Source organism: Punica granatum, chromosome 7 (assembly GCF_007655135.1).
Source record: "Punica granatum isolate Tunisia-2019 chromosome 7, ASM765513v2, whole genome shotgun sequence".
Lineage (NCBI taxonomy): Eukaryota > Viridiplantae > Streptophyta > Magnoliopsida > Myrtales > Lythraceae > Punica > Punica granatum.
In genome coordinates this window covers 20,786,482-20,806,091 of record NC_045133.1, presented here as the reverse complement: position 1 = coordinate 20,806,091, position 19,610 = coordinate 20,786,482, and the positions used below count along the sequence as shown (strand labels likewise).

Sequence of the window (19,610 nt, the reverse complement as noted above, 5' to 3'; positions counted from 1 at the left end):
GGTGTTCGAACTTAAGAATGCTAGAGATTAGAGGGATTTAGTATTATAGAACCTCATACTAGATCATATCAGTACCAAAATAGGGCGATCAACGCAAGTCGTCGCGATGGATACAATGGTTCAGGTCGTAAAAACATAAATTAACCAACCAGCAAAGGCATTGGCTCTGTTCCTATACCTAGACAAATTAAAATACAAGCTGGGCTCTTCTGGTAAGCAGTTGCTGTACCTTTCTCAAACACGGATGCTCAACTTTATTAAGTTTATTCAAGACACGATGCAAAGACAAGTCGAGACATCAAAGGCATTGTAAGAGTTGATGAAGCAGTCACCTTGTCCTTGGTCTCTTATATCGATTGAGGCACGACCATCAGAGACAATTGTAATGATATTTATTGCGTGTTTGTGAATTAAATGGTTTCTGTCGTTCTGTTCGGCTCTCTCAGTCTCTTGTACTCTTCGAGGCTCAGCAATGAACCTTTGATCTTAACCCAATCCTGGGCTTTTGGCATAATTATTGCGATGTATCCTTCTCGATCAGCCTGTATTTCAGCAAGTCATCAAAAAACAGACAGATAATCAGGAGCATCATCCATCCGATACAGATATTCCAAAAGAAGAAACAAGAAGACTAGATAGAACGAAAAGTTGCAAAGGAACGGTTCTTACTGATGAATTGAGCAGTGCTGGTTGTTTTATTAGCTTATCATTCACTTCCAACAAAGAGCCTTTTACACAACACCTGCCCAAAGTCACCAAGAATAGTTCAAAGGCAGGCACTAGACAGAAACTTGAGAATGAGATAGAATCGAACAAGAAGGGAAACTGACAAACTTGTTTACCTCACTATATAAGAATCTTTATTGGTGCTAACTTTGCACAAAGCTGTATTAGACTCAAAGTGCTGCGCGTTCTGAAAGTTAAAAAGAGATCTCTAAACTTCAGTTGCAGCTGAAGAACAGACTAATAGACAAAGAAATGGAGACAGAAGCATACAAAGACGTTGGAAAATGTTATTTAAAACATGATGAACATCTAAGCATTTTGTCAAAAATTGTATTAATCTTATATACTCAGCCAGTCAGCCTCTCCAATCCAGAAGATAGCGTATACTAAGAAGTATTGAAGCTATATAAGTTAATGGGCACCAAAACGAACTAATTGACCACAGTTGAGAACATATTGTTTAAGAGCAAACAGACGAAATTGAATCTTATTTTGTGAAACAAGATACCGCTAACGAACATCTACTCTCAAAAAATGACGTCTAGGTTATTACCATGAAGTGTAGACAAATATTAACAAATAAGCTATCCTCCGACACACTCATGTCTTGACTGACCACTCATAACTCACCCCTAGTTTGCTAAAATAAAAGCAAATCATTAGAAGTAGATTGCATAAAATCGTACTGCCTGAATGACAAAAGAGAAATCCTCAAGCCCCTCAAATTTAATGGAACAGAAATAATAAAGAATGCAAAGAAGCATGATAAGCAACAGAGAGCTTAGCAGAATACCCTCTTGCGCTTCCCTGTGACCTTCTTTTGGCTCCTATCAAACTTGCCGACATTGAAATCAACGGCTGTGATACCACCTTCACCCTTAAAAGCCAGATGCGTCGGAGCCAAACCTATTACGCACAAGCTTCTCTTCACCAAAACAATCCCGATACAAACGGTTCAATAGATCACCTTCAGTTCCTTCAAACTTCAGCAAGTTTTATACAAAAACAGCACAAAATCGAAAGCACTATCAGAGCTGGAGTGGTCAGCTATCCTACCCGTTCGGATGGCGGTACACATACTGATCATGCCCCGGCTTAATAAAATCTGTCAAATCCCACAGCAAAGAAAAAGTTCAATTTTTCATAGACAAGCCCTGCAATCTCATTCAACTCATACATTCCAGTCGAACATACCCCTTTCTCTTTTGCACCTTATACGAATAAATTCAACACGGAAACATGGCCTTTGGATTAAAATTCAAGAACTTGGCTCCGACATGAATTTACTATGATGAACAAACAATGTCGGCCAACACGGGAAGCGCAAACGCAGGGCTCCGACAGAAGGGGAATTGGGAATAAAGATCATAGCTTTCATACCTGGAGCGAAGTAGACGTCGAAATTGAATTCGACGGAGGAGGGCGGAGTGATGGGGAGAGTGCTCACATCAGGAACCAGTAGCTTCCGCAGCTCATCGTCACCATCCCCGACCTCCTCGCGTTCATCCAACGTCACCGCTTCTCGAAGCTCCGGCCCTTCGATGCTCTGAACCCGCGTCTCGTCAACCCCCGAGTCCCCGAGAGTTCCATCATTCATCGAGCCGGAGGGAGTCTTCTGCCGGGCACCTTTCACTCTCTGTCGCTGCGAACTCTGTCGGGTCGAGGAGTCCTTTAAAATACAAGATCCTTTTTTTCCTTTTTTTCTTTTTTTTTTTCTTTTTTAATCAGAAAGAATCCGAACTGGGTCAATACTTCAATAGGCGGCGAAGCAAAACCCTATCTTTTGATACTTATTAGGAAATGGCCGAAACAAAAACTTCGGGCATGTTTGGTTCGCAAGAATTCGGGTTCCATTCCCCGTGTATTAATACTAATTCCCTAGTTTGAAAAATCACTTATCCGGAATAGGAATTTCGGGTCGGGCTCCTCGTTAGGCATGGATGCTGAATATGCATTCATCACATGGACATATTGAATGACCATTCTCGATAGAATCCTCAAAAAAAAATAGATGCGAAATTCCATAAATGCCCTCCTCCATTATTCGAATTTTCGAAGTGTGCAATCCGCTCGTACTGTTCATCGTCTTCCTCATCTGCCCTTCTCTCTCCTCCAATCTGATCGATTCTTTCTGTGGCTCTTCCCTCTTCTGCAACTACTCTCCCTCACTACCCGAACCCCCTTCGATCAGCAAGGCGAAGACGTAACGATGACACAGCCAAGATGGGCGGGCTGCGGCGGGTACAAAGATAATGAAATTTCTAAAAATCGAAATAACCTTCCAAAGCCTAGTTTCCGATTTGAAGTCGCTGGAGATTGCTCTTCGCAGCGGCGGCAGGGCGGTCCCCTCTCCCTCTGCAGTGACGGCAGCCGGCTCTGTCATCTCCCGATAGGTTCGTCGGCTTTGGGTGGCCTTAGCTCAGGGGTCCCGAGCACAGGTTAGGCGAGCCCAAGGCTAAGAAAGCATTGAGCTAATGAGGCCTAGCCTGGGTTCGCCCAAATCAAGGGATCTGATCCGTGGTCTAAGGTTCACATTGCAAGGGCCGATCCATCCGTGGGGTTCGTGAACCCTCTTGCATCTAAAACCATGGAACAATCGGGGTTTGACTTTGCAAATGTTACTGTTCATTTTTTTGGCACAAATAAGAAGATGAACAGTAACTTATTATTAAAAAAATTAATTTCCTTATCTCTATTTTTATATCCATATTAAACAGTTAAACTAGGGGTATATATCACTTTTGATTTTGCAACATATTGTATTCCCTTTACATTCAGATCAACCAAATATAAAATTTTAATTCTCGATTTTATTACTTCCTTCAATCAAACAAATAAAATTTCATCAAAATTTCAATTATATTCCTTATCAATTCTAATCCTTGTCCATTATATTATGTATCAATTTCATTCCGACAAACCAAACGTACTCATTGGGAACAAATCTCCAATGAGAAATTATCTTTCCTCCCAATGCCACTCAAGTGCAAATTGCCCCCCTTTTTCAATAATTACAAAATTGCCATTTGTGCGACATTCCGTAAAACCGAATTTGAAATGTGTAGCACAACTCATCTCCAATATTTATCAAAGGTCAATGTTATTTTCGCCCATATGCCATAGGCTGAAAAGTCGAGTCCATCTAATAAAATGGCATGACGATATTTATGAGAAAAAATAATGACGCCTTTTTAGTAGAAAGACTCATCATCATAAACCAAATGGACAGCAAAACTTTTTTGTTTATCGAATCCAATAATAATAATAATAATAATAATATAAAGAAGAAACTCTATTTCAACAAAAAAAAAGACAAAAAAACGTCTAGAAAGGGTCTGCTTGTGGTTCATGGAAATGATGAGATGCTTACCCAGTAAATCCTTAAGAGTTAAAGAGTGTTGAAAAAAAGGAAGCAATCACATTATTTATTCTAATATAAATTACAATTCGACCAGAGTATTAATTAATTAACTTACAATATCCTCCTCGTACAATGTTTCTGGATTTTGTCGAGATTGTGTTCTGAATGTGCTCGATTTTGGTGTTACAAAGAAAAAGTTTCATTATCCCTTATTTTATTAATGCTTTTAATGGCAGGCAAACTTTTAATGGCTTTGGTAAATATATATATATTACTTTTACCATCAACACCTATACGTATGAAAGTACGTATCGTTGTCGTCGTTGTTTCAAAACATTTATAACGTTAAACTTTTCTGCTTAGCCCTATCTCATCACGGGACGGACGGGATGGGAGAGGCGCGACTGCAGATTTCAACTCAACACAGCCTCACCTACCAACATTACTAAATTGACCCGTTCCTTTTTCAGCGCAAAGAACTGGTAGAACAAAGGAGGAGAATAAGTGGATTTGGTGAGGGCAAATCCGAATTTGTGACCTATCACATGGGAAGTCATCTGCAACATAACGTCTTACATCCAATGACTCGTGGATTTGCACACAGGAGATGTGCACATAGCATTCGATATTAAGGTTCGATCTGCACTAAGACATTTAACTTACATAGAGACGTCTCTCAGTTTGCTCCAAGCGTCCCTCGAGAGTTGAAGATGCAACAGTAAACTGTTGTGATGAGCTGTGCAGCAGATCTCAGGCAAAATCCTGACAAGCATATGTAGTTTGTCAATTGCAGTTTGCTTCAGCGACTCTTCATTGAATCATTGCCTACCTAGAAAAAGGCAGGGAATTTAAAAAGGTTGCTCCGGCAAAACATGAACATTAATTTCCGAGATTCTCGTTGAGAAGATATGTTTGCTACGGAGGAAGATAAAATTCTTAGGAACTGAATACTGATACGAATTTGAGACCACTTGCCCTAGTTCATCTCGAATGTGCCTACAACCATGCAGGCGTGACAGAACTTAGTAATGCATAGAAGAAAACTAGTGTCCTGTAAAAGTGGTTTCATTCCATTGCCTATTCATTCTAATAGGCCAAAAGTTATCTTATGTCTACATACTGACCTTCACAATGGACTCACCTGTTGAGATCCTTCTTCTGTTGCTTGACATGGTTCAACTGGTTGAACTTTCCACCAATTTGGAGACACACCTGCTCAGTCTCATGATTCTCTGGTGTCCAAAAGGAAGAGACCTAGCTGCAGCTCTAATTTCCATCCCAAGGGATTGAGGCATCCTGTTCGTGCATACCTTTGTATGATCTGGAAGGACTTCATAAGGGTAAATCCCTCTGAAAGATAATAGCACAATGAACATATATTCAAAAATCTTTACCAGATAGCCAGCAAACAGAAAGGAAAGAGAGAAGGAAGAAATGATTTTCAGATAATACAGAAACCACTTCTACCATTGTCGGCAAAAATTAGCTTTTCATCAAAGGGGTATATATTTCTCTGGCTGCCCATGTTATCATATTTAAAGAACAAATCTCATTAGGAATCTAATGGTCGTAAACTGTAAGAGATGATACAGGGATTTACCGATTCAAACATGTCATGTCCAGGGTTACTGTCACCTTCTGGTCGCTGTTGAAATCGAGGAAAGAAAGTAGCAAATCAAGATGCCCCCCTGTAGAACAGTAAAATGAGTTCCTGAAATTTCCTGTCTCAATGGCGACTTCCATTATGAACTTCTGAGCAGCACGAAGACTGAGGAATGATCTTTTCAATTACATTGCACATTGCATGATGCTAACACTGAAAGTGAAGGTTAATAGAAATAACTGAGAAGTTATTCAGAATTACCACTTGAAGAATGAAAAGTAGTGCATATCAAATTCTTTATCTCTAGCCTAGCCTGTTGTACTTCCTCAACCACCTCCAAAAGATTTCGAAGAAGAAAATGGGTTGTCTGCAATATAGGTAAGGTTATCTTGTCAGAGAGAGGGGTGCAGCCTAATTAAAAGGAAATCGCATAATAAGCAGGAAATAGATTTATAATTTGAATATCCAACGCGCTATCACATGAGAAATACTTCTGCAGCTACTGACAAAATTCAAGTATATAATAAACACAAGAACAAACTTATTTTCCCCACATAAGAGTTACTCACCTGTGTTTTATGGGCCAATCTTCTGGAACTGATCGTTTCCTTAGTTGCCTCACCACTGAAAACATAAGCAAATGCTTTGGAAGCATCCATGTTTGGAAATGCCTGAGCAAGATAATAATGCTCGCTCAAGTTAATGAGTAAGAAAAGAGGTCTTAAATCAAATGAACCAAGAAAATCCAGTATACAACTACCCTTTCGATCATTGTATCTTCCAATTCATTTGAAACAGTGAAACTAGGAACAGGATATGCAGTTACCGAGACGCTGTATGAAAGGAAAGTATCATGTGAGCTATCAAAGGACTAAAAAGTGAAAGTTAGCAATTATCATCCTGACTGAGCTAGCAAGGCACTGACCTCTGGCAAATAAACCCAAGATAGTCCAGGCTGATATTGTGGTGGTTGCTGCTACTCCCAAACTCAGCGATCTCCCAGGGCTGATTAGAAAATGACAGTAAATATCTTGGATATAAAAGACATTGTCTCATAGGATGAATCCATGGAATGAAAGTAAAGACCTGCAAATTTTGGCGCACTAATCTGCTATACATCCTTTTTCTCAGGGAGTCCTCAAGTGACGCCATATCATTGGTGCTGCTCCCATCTTTGATTTTGCAATATGCAAGTAATGAATTGCTTAAGCTCCTAACTTTTTCATCTAACACATCACACTCTTGTCTCATTGATGTAACGGCATAATATGCATCCTGGGAAGGTCAAAGAGAGCAATGTTTGAGTTAAAATATGAATAAACACACTGCACCTTTTTGCCTAATACAGTAGATATGTGATTGAGTTATCCTTAAAAAAAAACAATTAGAACTATAAAATCCAGTGGATTTTCCTTTACAGTCGTAATTCAAATCAACTTCATCAATCAACTGCCAATGCTTTGAGCTCATAGAGAATTTATTTGCATGTTAGATACAATGCTTACTTTGTTCTTGAGCTTGGAGTTGGTTGAGCAGAGATGACAATCATGGTCAGGTTGATCGCCTTTCTCAACAGGCATGTAAATTCGTCTTAGATTTTGTGATTCCTCGACCCCTGCACTCAATTTTTTTGCCACTTCCTGCACTTAGACAATGCAAAGCAGTTAGAGACAAAACAAATAATCTGTGAGGCAAGCTCATATGAGGCAGACTATACCTGCAATCTATCCTGCCTCACCATACATAACTGCAACCTTGCCTTCTCATACACTAACTTCTGCAACAACAGTAATGTTTCTGCTGATCTACAACGACAACAAAAGTTCAAATATGTCAAGCTATGAAAAGTTCAAATCGATGAGACCAGTCATAGAAGAAGGGGCATACCTTCTCTGCGAAGCATTGCTAAACTGATCAGGTAATCCCTAAGAAAGTAAATGAAAATGCATTTAGTGAAGTGGCATATCAAGTTTTAATTTACTATTTAATGTGGAAACGTACTAACAAGAGAAGTGTTTCTTTACTCCAGTTTACCTGAGACTGTATATCAGAGCTCAGGATATCGTAGTTTCTGACTTTCTGAAGGTAATCCAGTGTCTCTTCAAACATGCCAATCTGCATGACAAAGTATAACTAGATATTGCCAAAATATTATCCAGCCACAAGATTAAACAGCAGGAAGTTACTGCAATACAAGGTTGGGGACTCATTGCAAAAGGACAATCAAAAGGTCCATACTGCTCTTAAAGCTAGTCGATCATGTGATGGACTCAGCATTTTTTCTGTGTCTTGTGAGAACTTTGTCAAAACCTAAGAAAAAAGCTTCATAAGTTAAAAAAGAAGCATTAAAAATAAATGCCCTTCCAAAAAGTGCTCTAAGGAAAAAAATGGTACATACATCTTTCCTGTCCCTTGGTGGAACATCTGATGCAAGCTTTTTTCTCTCATTTGAAGGTTTTATGTAGCCATTGGTATCATGTCTATTGCTTTTTCCACCCTCGAAACTCCTCGTTGTTCTAGAAATCTTACTTGTATGGCATTCATCGCCAGGAACTACTTCCTCACTCCTCCTTTTCCTACTGGAGGATTCTTTACAATCATCTGCAGCAAATGGTCTTTCAGAATAACATGACTCCTTCTGGCAGTCTATCATACCAATGCAATTTAATTTTGATGGGGAAGATGCTATCTCTTCCCTAGGATGGGACTGGACATCAGCAGGCAGAGAATGTAAAAGCTCTCTCAAGGAAGGACTTTGAGTCAATTTTATCTTCCTAGGACTCTGCGCTGGTTTCTTCGGAGGGCTCTGCCAAAAAAAAAAATGTGTTCTCTTCGTTAAAATCTTTTAAGAAAAACCTCAGTATGTTTCACCAGAAAATAAACAATTGACATTTTCTATGAGACCTACTGCATGGACAGGCACATGACCATAGTTTGAAAAATTCATATCAGAATATATAAGCCCAGCCTCATAAACTTTATTTTCAGATATATGTCTTTTCTTATTGAGAAATGGGAAAACAGGATGAGAATTTAATGCAGGATCTTTGCCTTGAGTATAACCTTCTCGAATGGTGATTCTTCTGTTCGTCCATGAGGACACAGTGAAGTTGACACCACAGAGTCATCTCCAGCCAGCACGGTCCCTTGAATGTCTGCTCCATTGTTTTCACTTGGGAGATCTTTAAGAGCGCTTACAGGCAATAAATCCAAATTCTCTTGGTCTTCAGTTCTCAGTCCAGAAGAAAACAACTGCAACTTGTCAGTACTTGGAGTCGAACATCCAGCTGAGGTAAAAATTTCTCGAGAAGTTTGGTTTTCTTCAGAGTTAACACCAGTTAAATCATTCAGTTGATGCTGCTGATTTAACTGTGCGCTTATGCCCCCATGGTAGAACTTTACCATTGATGGCTTCTGATTGGTTTCTTTCATTGGAGAAATCAAGAGCTCAGAGGATACACTAGCATCTCCATCATCTTTTCTGTGATCAAGTGCTACATTCATCAACGATGAACCAACTTCAGAAGCACGCAATGCTATATTCGGAAACTTATCAGAGATTGGACCTGACCAAGAAACTTTACTGGGCGATGAAATCATCACTGGAACATCTTTAGCAATGTCATTGCTGGAAGAAATACTTGTATAGAGATCAACATGAGGTTCTCCAGGTTCCATAGCTAATGTGATCTCTCGATTTTGTTCCAAATTACCAAATGTCTCGATGTTATGTGGGCCCGCAATTCCATTGCTACCGGCAAAGAACATTCTTTTATAGTCTACTTCCTTTGCATCATCAGGAGCATGTGCACCCTCGCTCGGCACTTCTATGCTATTTTCAAGACGAGCTGTGTTGTGGGGAGAATTTGCTGACAAGTAATTTGATATCTGGAGTTTCAATGTTTCAATCCCATTCTTAACAGCAGACGTACTTGGAGAAGTATCCAGATTTCTAAACCTGGAAATGCTCTTCTGAATTGATGACAAACTTAAACCATGCTTTGCACTTTCCTTACTTGTGGATGATGCTGACTGTGCTGGTAAAGCCGTCAAATTTGAAAACTTTGCTGGTGAAGTGGCTGCATATGAAAAAATTTCACGTCGTTTAGCAGATATCGAGGATATAGACCCTGAGAATGGAGATTCGGTCATTCGATCAGACTTATCAACTCTCAGAATTCTATTCCCAGGGAAGTTTTCTTTTGGGTATTCTTCAGATGATCTGCCATATGCTGATCCCTGTGGAGCAGTGACATCTAACTCAAGAAATCTACTGACATTACTTTGCGGCGTGCCTCTACTGACATTAGTTAGTCCATCCATTTCAACTTCGGTCTCAATTAGCCTATGGCCCTGCAAATGAAGCAAAATGTGACTCTCCTAAACAACTCAAACATTCCATAAACATTTGACAATTATGAAATGCCTTGAATTGCATGAAATGAATCAGTAAAAAGTAGATATTTGGCATCCCTGATTTGAACACATAAATATCCATACCACAGACCACTGCCATAGTTATGTACTCTACAGCTTAGAGTGCTTCATACACCTTAAGAAGCACTGTTCAATGCTACCAATTGACAGAGATCGCATCAATAAATGTAAGTGAACACCAGAAAGATACCTTAATAAGTAAATAAAAATTGGTTCAAACTATAACCCCTAGGTAAGGATCTGCTAAATGTTTTTTTTCCCCCCTTAAAATGTATTTGCATCTATAAGGTTGTAGCTTCTACAACTGAGCATACATATTCCAGTTACAATAAGTAACAAATCAAAGAGTCGCATGACTTGTAAATCTATTGACTAAAAACATATCCTTGAAACTTATCTTTACTTCGAAAAATAAGGAATTTCTTACCTTTATCAGCTGTTCTGGAGTGCTGATGGACTTATATTCAGGCATACTGGCTGACCAGTCATTTCTGTTGGAGACATCTTTCATAACCTGTTGAATAGGATTAGCTTCCTGTACCTCCACATCAGCTGCAGAAATCACCTCATCGGTATCATGAGTACTTCCGACAATTGCTTCATCTCCAAAGTCTATCAAATCCTTTTCGCTACTTCGGTTTTCATCAAAACCAGATAATGAGTTGAGGTCAGCAAGAAGTGAAACAGAAGCCCAATGCAAATCCTCATTGCCTCCTGCCAAGAGGGCATCCAAAGAGGGAGAAAGCCTCCCATAGTCATATCTATGCTGGTTTTCTCCGACAAGGCTCATTTCGTTCGAATCATTTCCACCACTCCTAAATTTATCGAGAGGAAGGGAAGACTCTTGATTCAATTTCCTGGCATTTGTCATGACCATCAAACTTCCCTGGTTTGTCTCTTCTGCCGCATCCTGGGTCAGGGTCTTCTCCTCGAAACCAAGACCAGCCCTTGATGGCGTCTTCAAATCTCCTCCAGATTCAGATCTTGCAAGGCTTCGGAAGTGCATCGAGAATGCAGTAGAATCCATAGTAACATCGTGATTTTCATCCGACGCGGCAGAATCAGATAACCTTCCAGGTCTGATAAAGCTCGCTGACACAGGTCCGAAGAAATTGTCTTCTGCTCAAACAGAATGACCAATGGTCAGCAAATTCCCAAATACAAAGCAAGCAGCTCAACTAAAGAAGACATCAGACAACACGAGTCCTCTTAATTGCTCTATCAGTCAAGTCCTCAGACATAGTCGAGCACGAAAACCTACAATTACGCCGACATTTTGCTCGACATAAGAATTTAAACATATAAATAACTAAATTTTTTACCATCGTTAGAAACGGCAGAGCCGACAGTACTGCTCCCAGGGGACGGCGACTCGATCGGCCTGAAGAAGGAACCCCTACCGACCGCCTCTTCCTCGCTGTCGTCCTGCTCCTCGTCCTCCCTTTCATGGTTGAGCTCCTTGGAGTCGTCGCTGTGGTCTCCCAAATCCCTAAAGAGCCCCAGCCCGTCACCCACAGTCAGCCTCCCCGCCCCGTCGTCGGGCTTGGGGTCGTAAGGAGGGGTGGAGTCGGAGTAGTCCTCATCCCGCTTGAAAATGTGGACGGACGTTATCTCCACGTCCGCGAAGCTCACGCGCCGCAACCGCTTCCTCCTTGCCGCCACAATGGTCTCGTCCCCCGTCCCCGTGCTCGTTGGATCATGCTCCGGGTTCTCCTTCGACGCCATTACCGTCCTCTCTTCACTCCCTCTCCCTCTCTCTATCTCTCTCTCTCTCTCTCTCTCGATTCTGAAATGAGTCGCAGAGCTGAACTGAGAAGTGGCCTGTGCGGGAAATTTTGGGTCTTTGTGATTTGAACGGGTAATTGCTGTTCGACCCTTGTTTTTTCTATATCATCTCAAATTTTCCTTCAAGTTTATGATTTTTCAAATTGAGTTCCCGATGTGTTGCTAAGTTTTCATATTTGGACCAAACGGCTAATGCCCACACACACGTTCATCGCATAAACTTGGCAACAGGATTGGGTTTTGTGAGGGGAATCCTCCATAATTCTCAAGGTATCATATTTCCATTTTCCATTTCATCTTAGGCTGTTCAAGCCATATAGTACACGAAAACAAGAAAAAAATTATACCCATTCAATGAACTTTTATCGAGTACCGCTCTCCGTTGACCCCATTGATCATCATAATTGAACCCCATCCACTTTAATCTTGACAAGATCAATTGAGATGCTCCTCATCTCTATTAAAAAGGAGAATAATTAGTTAGTATCCAGAAGATGTTAACTGTCTCGAAGCCACTTCCTAAGGTTAAGTGCATGGGGCTCGCACTGAATTGTCCAACTTTGTAAGTCAAAAGCATAGGAGCGAATGACAATACAATATAAATGAGCTAATGAAACGGCATAATATGTCTCTATCGGCCATTTATTTGCCTCTATAACCTTTAAAGCAACCTAGTTCTCTTCCTAAGTTTTGGACAAATTTCTTGTCCTGCCTACTATAAATCAAATACTTTCTCCGCTGAACATCAGATGCAACCACTTAAAGAGTACTCTTATAAATCAATTCAACTATACTGGGATGACCGTTCACTTAATTTTAACTTTTACCCTGCACCACTACATCTATTTGTGGATGACATATATGAGCCTGCAATAAAAGAAAGAAAATTTTAGTTGATTAACTCTACAAAAAAAACATATATATTTTATTAATAATAAATAAAGTAATTAGGAACAAAAACTCACAGCTTCCCCAGTAAGATCTCGTCCCTTTTATGGAGTCGACATTGGAAATATGCCACAAAATACGGGTAATGGTCCAAGATGGTGAAGGAAATATCATCTCGCCAGAAACATCTTACGTTGTTCAAGCCGTATAATACACCAAAATAAGAAGAAAATTATAAAATCAACTATCAAAGAATTAGTAAGTGGTGTACTTACTTTTTGCACCAGCTCATCTACCAAATGTACGACTACATTCGGCAAGAACCATAAGAGGTCCAAAGGGCTGCCGGTTTTGTATCTTGGATTCTTGTAATTGTAAGCCAAATATAAAATATATGTTGTCCAGTGCTCTTTGTACCAATTTTGATAATTCAACTGCTTAATTTCTTCCGCCATACATATGCTCGAGAATTTTATGAAGGCAATTGCAGTCGTTGCTTTTAGCTTGCTCCTCTTGAGTTGCACCATCGGACAGCTTATAGAGTTGTTTATTGATAAATCTTGCTTCACCCTCGATGACCACCACGTTACCCATGGTGAACTACCTCGCATATAGCTTTTTCTCTTCGTGGATAAATACAAAGAGACACAACAGTCCCTTTATGCTAATCTTTATATCGTCATGAACGTACAAAACATTAAGGTGAAGATGCAATTATCGATTACTAGTATCAAGCAGATGTTGATTGTCTCAAAACTACTACTTGAAGGTAACTGCATTAGGCTCGCACAGAACCGTTCAACTTCCTAGGTCAAAGACGTAAGAGCGAATGAGATTCTTGTGAGTAACACTGTGGGTCTCCACCAACTCTCCCACGTCATAGTTTTGATTATACCCATTCAATGAAACTTTTGTCGAGTACCGCTCTCCGTTGACCCCATTGATCATCACAATTAAAGCCCGCTCCCCTTTAGTCTTAACAAGATCAATTGGGACGCTCACCATCTCTATTATGAAGGAGAATAATTAGTTAGTATCCAGCAAATGCTGGATGTCTTGAAGTCATTGCTTGAGAGTAATTACATTGGGCATGCACAGAATTGTCCGACTTCATAGGTCAAAGACGTGAGAGCGAATGAGAGCGAATGAGATTCTTGTGAGTGACACCGTGGGTCTCCACTAACTCTCCCACGTCATAGTTTTGATCCTACCCATTTAATGAAACTTTTGTCGAGTATCGCTCTCCGTTGACCCCATTGGTAATCACAATTGAAGCACCCTTCTCTTTAGTCATGACAAGATCAATTGGGATGCTCTCCATCTCTATTAAAGAGGTGAATAATTAGTTTGTATCCCGAAAGATGCTATTTGTCTCGAAGCCATAGCCTGAGGGTAAGTGCATTGGGCTAGCATAGAAATGTCCGACTTTATAAGTCAAAAGCATAGGAGCTAATGACACTACAATATAAATAAGCTATTGAAACGGCATGATATGTCTTTATAGGTCATTTATTTGCCTCTATGACCTTTAAAGCAGTAACATTCTTCATACAATTGTTTCTAGTTCTCTTCCTAAGTTTTGTAATATTCCAAATCAAATACTTTCTCCTCTAAACATCAAATGCAACCACTTAAAGAATAATCTTATAAATCAAATTCAACTACACAGTCTATTTGAACCCAAATGAGGCTAAAATAAAAATAAAACCAGGATGACCATCCACTTAATTTTAACTTTTACCTTGTACCACTATATCTATCTGTGGATTAAATATATGAGCCTGCACTAAAATAAAGGAAAATTTTAGTTGATTAATTCTACAAAACAAAACATATATATTTTATTAATGAAAAATAAAGTAATTAGGAATAGAAACTCACAGCTTACCAAGTAAGTTCTCGTCCCTTTCATGGAGTCAACGTTAGAAATATGCCACAAAATCCTGGCAATGGTCCAAGATGGTGAGGGAAATATCATCCCGCACGAAAAATCTTATGCTATTCAAGCCATATAGTACACGAAAATAAGACAAAATTATAAAATCAACTATCAAAGAATTAGTAAGTGGTGTACTAACTTTTTGCACCAGCTCATCTACCAAATGTACGACTACCTTCTCCAAAAACCTTAAGAGGTCCAAAGGGCAGCTGGTTTTGTATCTTGGATTTTTGTAATTATAAGTCAAATACAAGATATATGTTGTCCAGTACTCTTTGTACCAATTTTGATAATTAAATTGCCTAATTTCTTCCTCCATACATATGCCCGAGAATTTTATGAAGGCAATTGAGGTCATTGCTTTTAGCTTGCTCCTCTTGAGTTACACCATCGGGCAACTTATAGAGTTTCAGATTGACAAATTTTTCTTCACCCTCGATCACCACCACGTTATCCATGGTAAACTTCCTCGCACATAGTTTTTTTCTCTTCGTGGATAAATACAAGAAGACACAACAGTCCATTTATAATTTTCTTTATGTCGTTATGAACGTATAAAACAGTACGGTGATGATGCCATTATTGATTACTCGTATCTAGCAAATGTTGATTGTCTCGAAGCTACTACTTGAAGGTAATTACATCAGGCTCGCACAGAACCGTCCGACTTCCTAGGTCAAAAACGTACGAGCAAATGAGATTCTTGTGAGTAACACTGTGGGTCTCCACCAACTCTCCCACGTCATAGTTTTGATCATACTCATTCAATGAAACTTTTCTCAAATTACCGCTCTCCGTTGACCCTATTGATCATCACAATTGAAGCCCTATCCTCTTTAGTCTTAACAAGATCAATTGGGATGCTCACCATCTCCATTAAGAAGGAGAATAATTAGTTAGTATCCAACAGATACTGGATGTCTTGAAGCCATTGCTTGAGAGTAATTGCACTGGGCATGCACAGAGCTATTCGATGTAGGAGCAAATGAGATTTTTGTGAGTGACACCGTGGATCTCCACCAACTCTCTCACGTCATAGTTTTGATCCTACCCATTTAATGAAACGTTTGTCGAGTATCGCTCTCCGTTGACCCCATTGGTCATCACAATTGAAGCCCCCTCCTCTTCAGTCATGACAACATCAGCTGTGATGCTCTCAATCTCTATTAAGGAGTTGAATAATTAGGTTGTATCCTGAAGATGTTGTTTGTCTCGAAGCGATAGCCTGAAGGTAAGTGCATTGGGCTTGCACAGTTTATAAGTCAAAAGCGTAGGAGCGAATGCCACTACAATATAAATAAGCTATTGAAACGGCATGATATGTCTCTATAGGCCATTTATTTACATTTATAACATTTAAAACAGCAACATTCTTCATACAATTGGTTCTAGTTCTCTTCTTAAGTTTTGGTCATATTCCTAATCAAATACTTTCTCTTACGAACATCAGATGCAACCACTTAAAGAGTAATCTTATAAATCAAATTCAACAACACTATCTATTTGAACCCAGACAAGCCTCAAGCAAAAGTAAAACTGTGATGACCATTCACTTAATTTTAAGTTTTACCATGTACCACTGCATCTATTTGTGGATGACATAAATGAGCTTGTACTAAAATAGAGGAAAATTTTAGTTGATTAATTCTACAAAACAAAACATATATATTTTATTAATGATAAATCGAGTTATTAGGAATAGAAACTCGCAACTTGCCAAGTAAGCTCTCGTCCCTTTCATGGAGTCGACATTGGAAATATGCCACATAATTCGGGTAATGGTCCAAGATGGCGAGGGAAATATCATCTCACACGAAACTTCTTACGCTGCTCAAGCCATATAGTACACGAATATAAGAAGAAAATTACAAAATCAATTAACAAAGATTTAGTAAGTGGTGTACTTACTTTTTGCACAAGCTCATCTATCAAATGTACGACTACGTTAATCAAGAACCTTAAGAGGTCCAAAGGGCAGCGAGTTTTGTATCTTGGATTTTTGTAATTGTCGGTCAAATGCAAGATATCTGTTGTCCAGTACTCTTTGTACAAATTTTGATAATTCAACTGCATAATTTCTTCCTCCAAGTATATGCCCGAGATTTTTTTTTATGAAGGCAATTAAAGTCAATGCTTTTAGTTTGCTCCTCTTGAGTTGCACCATCGAACAGCTTATAGAGTTGCAAATTGACAAATTTTGTTTCACCCTCGATGACCACCACGTTATTCATGGTGAACTTCCTCGCGCATAGCTTTTTCTCTTCGTGGATAAAGACAAGGAGGCACAGCAGTCCCTTTATAATTGTCTTTATATTGTCATGAACGTACAAAACCGTACGGTGATAATGCCATTATCGATTCCTTGTATCTAGTAGATGTTGATTGTCTTGAAGTTACTACTTGAAGGTAATTGCATTGAACTCACACGGAACTCTCCGACTTCCTAGGTCAAAGACGTACGAGCGAATAAGATTCTTGTGAGTAACACTGTGGGTCTCCACCAACTCTCTCACGTCATAGTTTTGATCATACCCATTCAATGAAACTTTACTCGAATTACCGCTCTCCATTGACCCCATTGATCATTACAATTGAAGCCCTCTCCTCTTTAGTCTTAACAAGATCAATTAAGAAGCTCACCATCTCTATTAAAAAGGAGAATAATTAGTTAGTATCCAGCATATGCTGGATGTCTTGGCCATTGCTTGAGAGTAATTGCATTGGCACGCACAGAGCTGTCTGACTTCATCGGTCAAGACGTAGGAGCGAATGAGATTCTTATGAGTGACATTGTGGTTCTCCACCAACTCTCCCACGTCATAGTTTTGATCATACCCATTTAATGAAACTTTTATCGAGTATCGCTCTCCGTTGACCCCACTGGTCATCATAATTGAAGCCCCCTTCTCTTTCGTCATGACAAGATCAACATGGATGCTCTCCATCTCTATTAAGGAGGAGAATAATTAGTTTGAATCCCGAAAGATGCTATTTGTCTCAAAGCCATAGCCTAAGGGTAAGTGCATGGGGCTAACACAGAACTGTCGGACTTTATAAGTCAAAAGCGTAGGAGCGAATGACACTACAATATAAATAAGCTATTGATACGGCGTGATATGTCTCTATAGACCATTTATTTGCCTCTATAACCTTTAAAGCAGCAACATTCTTCATACAATTGTTTCTAGTTCTCTTCCTAAGTTTTGGTCATATTCCTAATCAAATACTTTCTCCTCCGAACATCAAATGCAACCACTTAAAGAGTAATCTTATAAATCAAATTCAACTACATTGTCTATATGAACCTAAATGAGGCTAAAACAAAAGTAAAACCGCAATGACCATTCACTTAATTTCAACTTTTACCCAGCACCACTGCATCCATTTGTGGATGACATATTGTTAGTGAATTGTGAGCTATTATTGTTATTTTTACTGATGTTTTTGTGTTGGTTTTGTTCAGTTTACTGAGGTCATAGTCTTTAGGGGAAACTAGGCGTTGTGGCTACATTTTAGGATGTTAGTTGCTTTACTTTCTGATCAAGTAGATTGTTAGTAAATTGTCTTGTTTTTAGGAATTCAGTTGGAAGTTACTTGTATTTATTCTGCACTTGTTGATCAATAAAATTATCCCAGTTAGCTCCAAATTCTCAGTTTGTTCTCTCAGATCAAAACACGAGCAAAATCAATTTGCTGCATACTGCAGAAACTGTAAACAAAAATTGCAAACATAACAACACATATATGAGCCTGCACTAAAAGAAAGGAAAATTTTAGTGGATTAATTCTCCAAAACAAAACATATATATTTTATTAATGATAAATAAAGTAATTAGGAATAGAAACTCACAGCTTGCCAAGTAAGCTCTCGTCCCTTTCATGGAGTCGACGTTGGAAATATGACACAAAATCCGGGTAACAGTCCAAGATGGTGAGGGAAATATCATGCCGCACGAAAGTTCTTACGCTGCTCAAGCCATATAGTACACGAAAATAAGAAGAAAATTATAAAATCAACTATCAAAGATTTAGTAAATGGTGTACTTACTTTTTGCACCAGCTCATCTACGAAATGTATGACTACGTTCATCAAGAACCTTAAGAGGTCCAAATGGCAGCTAGTTTTGTATCTTGGATTTTTTTAGTTGTAAGTCAAATGCAAGATATATGTTGTCCAGTATTCTTTGTACCAATTTTGATAATTCAACTGCCTAATTTCTTCCTCCAAACATATGCCCGAGAATTTTATGAAGGAAATTGAAGTTGTTGCTTTTAGCTTGCTCCTCTTGAGTTGCACCATCGGGCAGCTGATAGAGTCGTAGATTGACAAATTTTGTTTCACCCTCGATGACCACCGCGTTATCCATGGTGAACTCCCTCGCACATAAGTTTTTCTCTTCGTGGATAAAGACAATGAGATATAGCATTCCCTTTATAATTGTCTTTATATCGTCATGAACGTACAAAACAGTACGGTATTAATGCCATTATCGATTCCTCGCATCTAGCAGATGTTGATTGTCTCGAAGCTACTACTTGAAGGTAATTGCATTGGACTCGCACAGAACTGTCCGACTTCCTAGGTCAAAGACGTACGAGCGAATAAGATTCTTGTGAGTAACACTGTGAGTCCACACCAACTCTCCCACGTCATTGTTTTTATCATACCCATTCAATGAAACTTTTGTCGAATTACCGTTCTCTGTTGACCCCACTAATCCTTACAATTGAAGCCCTCTACTCTTTAGTCTTAACAAGATCAATTGGGACGCTCACCATCTCTATCAAAGAAGGAGAATAATTAGTTAGTATCCAGCAGATGTTGGATGTCTTGAAACCATTGCTTGAGAGTAATTGCATTGAGCACACAC

The 19,610-nt window shown here is 39.2% G+C and overlaps 2 protein-coding genes across 10 annotated transcripts; both read right to left on the bottom strand.

The window, feature by feature from the left end:
• Window positions 1–27: 27 nt before the first annotated feature.
• LOC116215043 (protein Abitram) lies at window positions 28–3,324 on the bottom strand. Of its 4 annotated transcripts, none has more exons than XM_031550602.1 (6): window positions 2,107–3,316; window positions 1,783–1,831; window positions 1,520–1,646; window positions 843–934; window positions 670–742; window positions 28–542 (listed from the first exon to the last, which is right to left on the bottom strand). In XM_031550602.1, exons 1-6 carry the CDS (start codon window positions 2,321–2,323, stop codon window positions 411–413), a joined length of 690 nt encoding a protein of 229 aa, XP_031406462.1. In that variant the 5' UTR covers window positions 2,324–3,316; the 3' UTR covers window positions 28–410. The 4 variants fall into 4 exon arrangements, with proteins under 4 accessions (XP_031406462.1, XP_031406463.1, XP_031406465.1 ...); XM_031550603.1 differs by having other exon boundaries at window positions 843–913; window positions 2,107–3,312; XM_031550605.1 differs by lacking the exon at window positions 1,783–1,831 and having other exon boundaries at window positions 1,520–1,632; window positions 2,107–3,324.
• Window positions 3,325–4,477: 1,153 nt separating this feature from the next.
• Window positions 4,478–11,952, bottom strand: LOC116215672. 6 transcript variants are annotated; one of them, XR_004158517.1, is made up of 17 exons: window positions 11,450–11,951; window positions 10,555–11,246; window positions 8,754–10,043; window positions 8,089–8,496; window positions 7,929–8,000; window positions 7,725–7,805; window positions 7,578–7,615; window positions 7,408–7,495; window positions 7,196–7,330; window positions 6,777–6,965; window positions 6,616–6,695; window positions 6,451–6,523; window positions 6,260–6,361; window positions 5,952–6,057; window positions 5,688–5,775; window positions 5,212–5,437; window positions 4,478–4,916 (listed from the first exon to the last, which is right to left on the bottom strand). XR_004158517.1 is itself a non-coding variant. In XM_031551479.1 (17 exons), exons 1-16 carry the CDS (start codon window positions 11,850–11,852, stop codon window positions 5,263–5,265), a joined length of 4,020 nt encoding a protein of 1,339 aa, XP_031407339.1. In that variant the 5' UTR covers window positions 11,853–11,951; the 3' UTR covers window positions 4,478–4,916; window positions 5,229–5,262. The 6 variants fall into 6 exon arrangements, 3 of the variants coding, with proteins under 3 accessions (XP_031407339.1, XP_031407338.1, XP_031407340.1); XR_004158518.1 differs by having other exon boundaries at window positions 4,478–4,849; XM_031551479.1 differs by having other exon boundaries at window positions 5,229–5,437.
• Window positions 11,953–19,610: the final 7,658 nt, after the last annotated feature.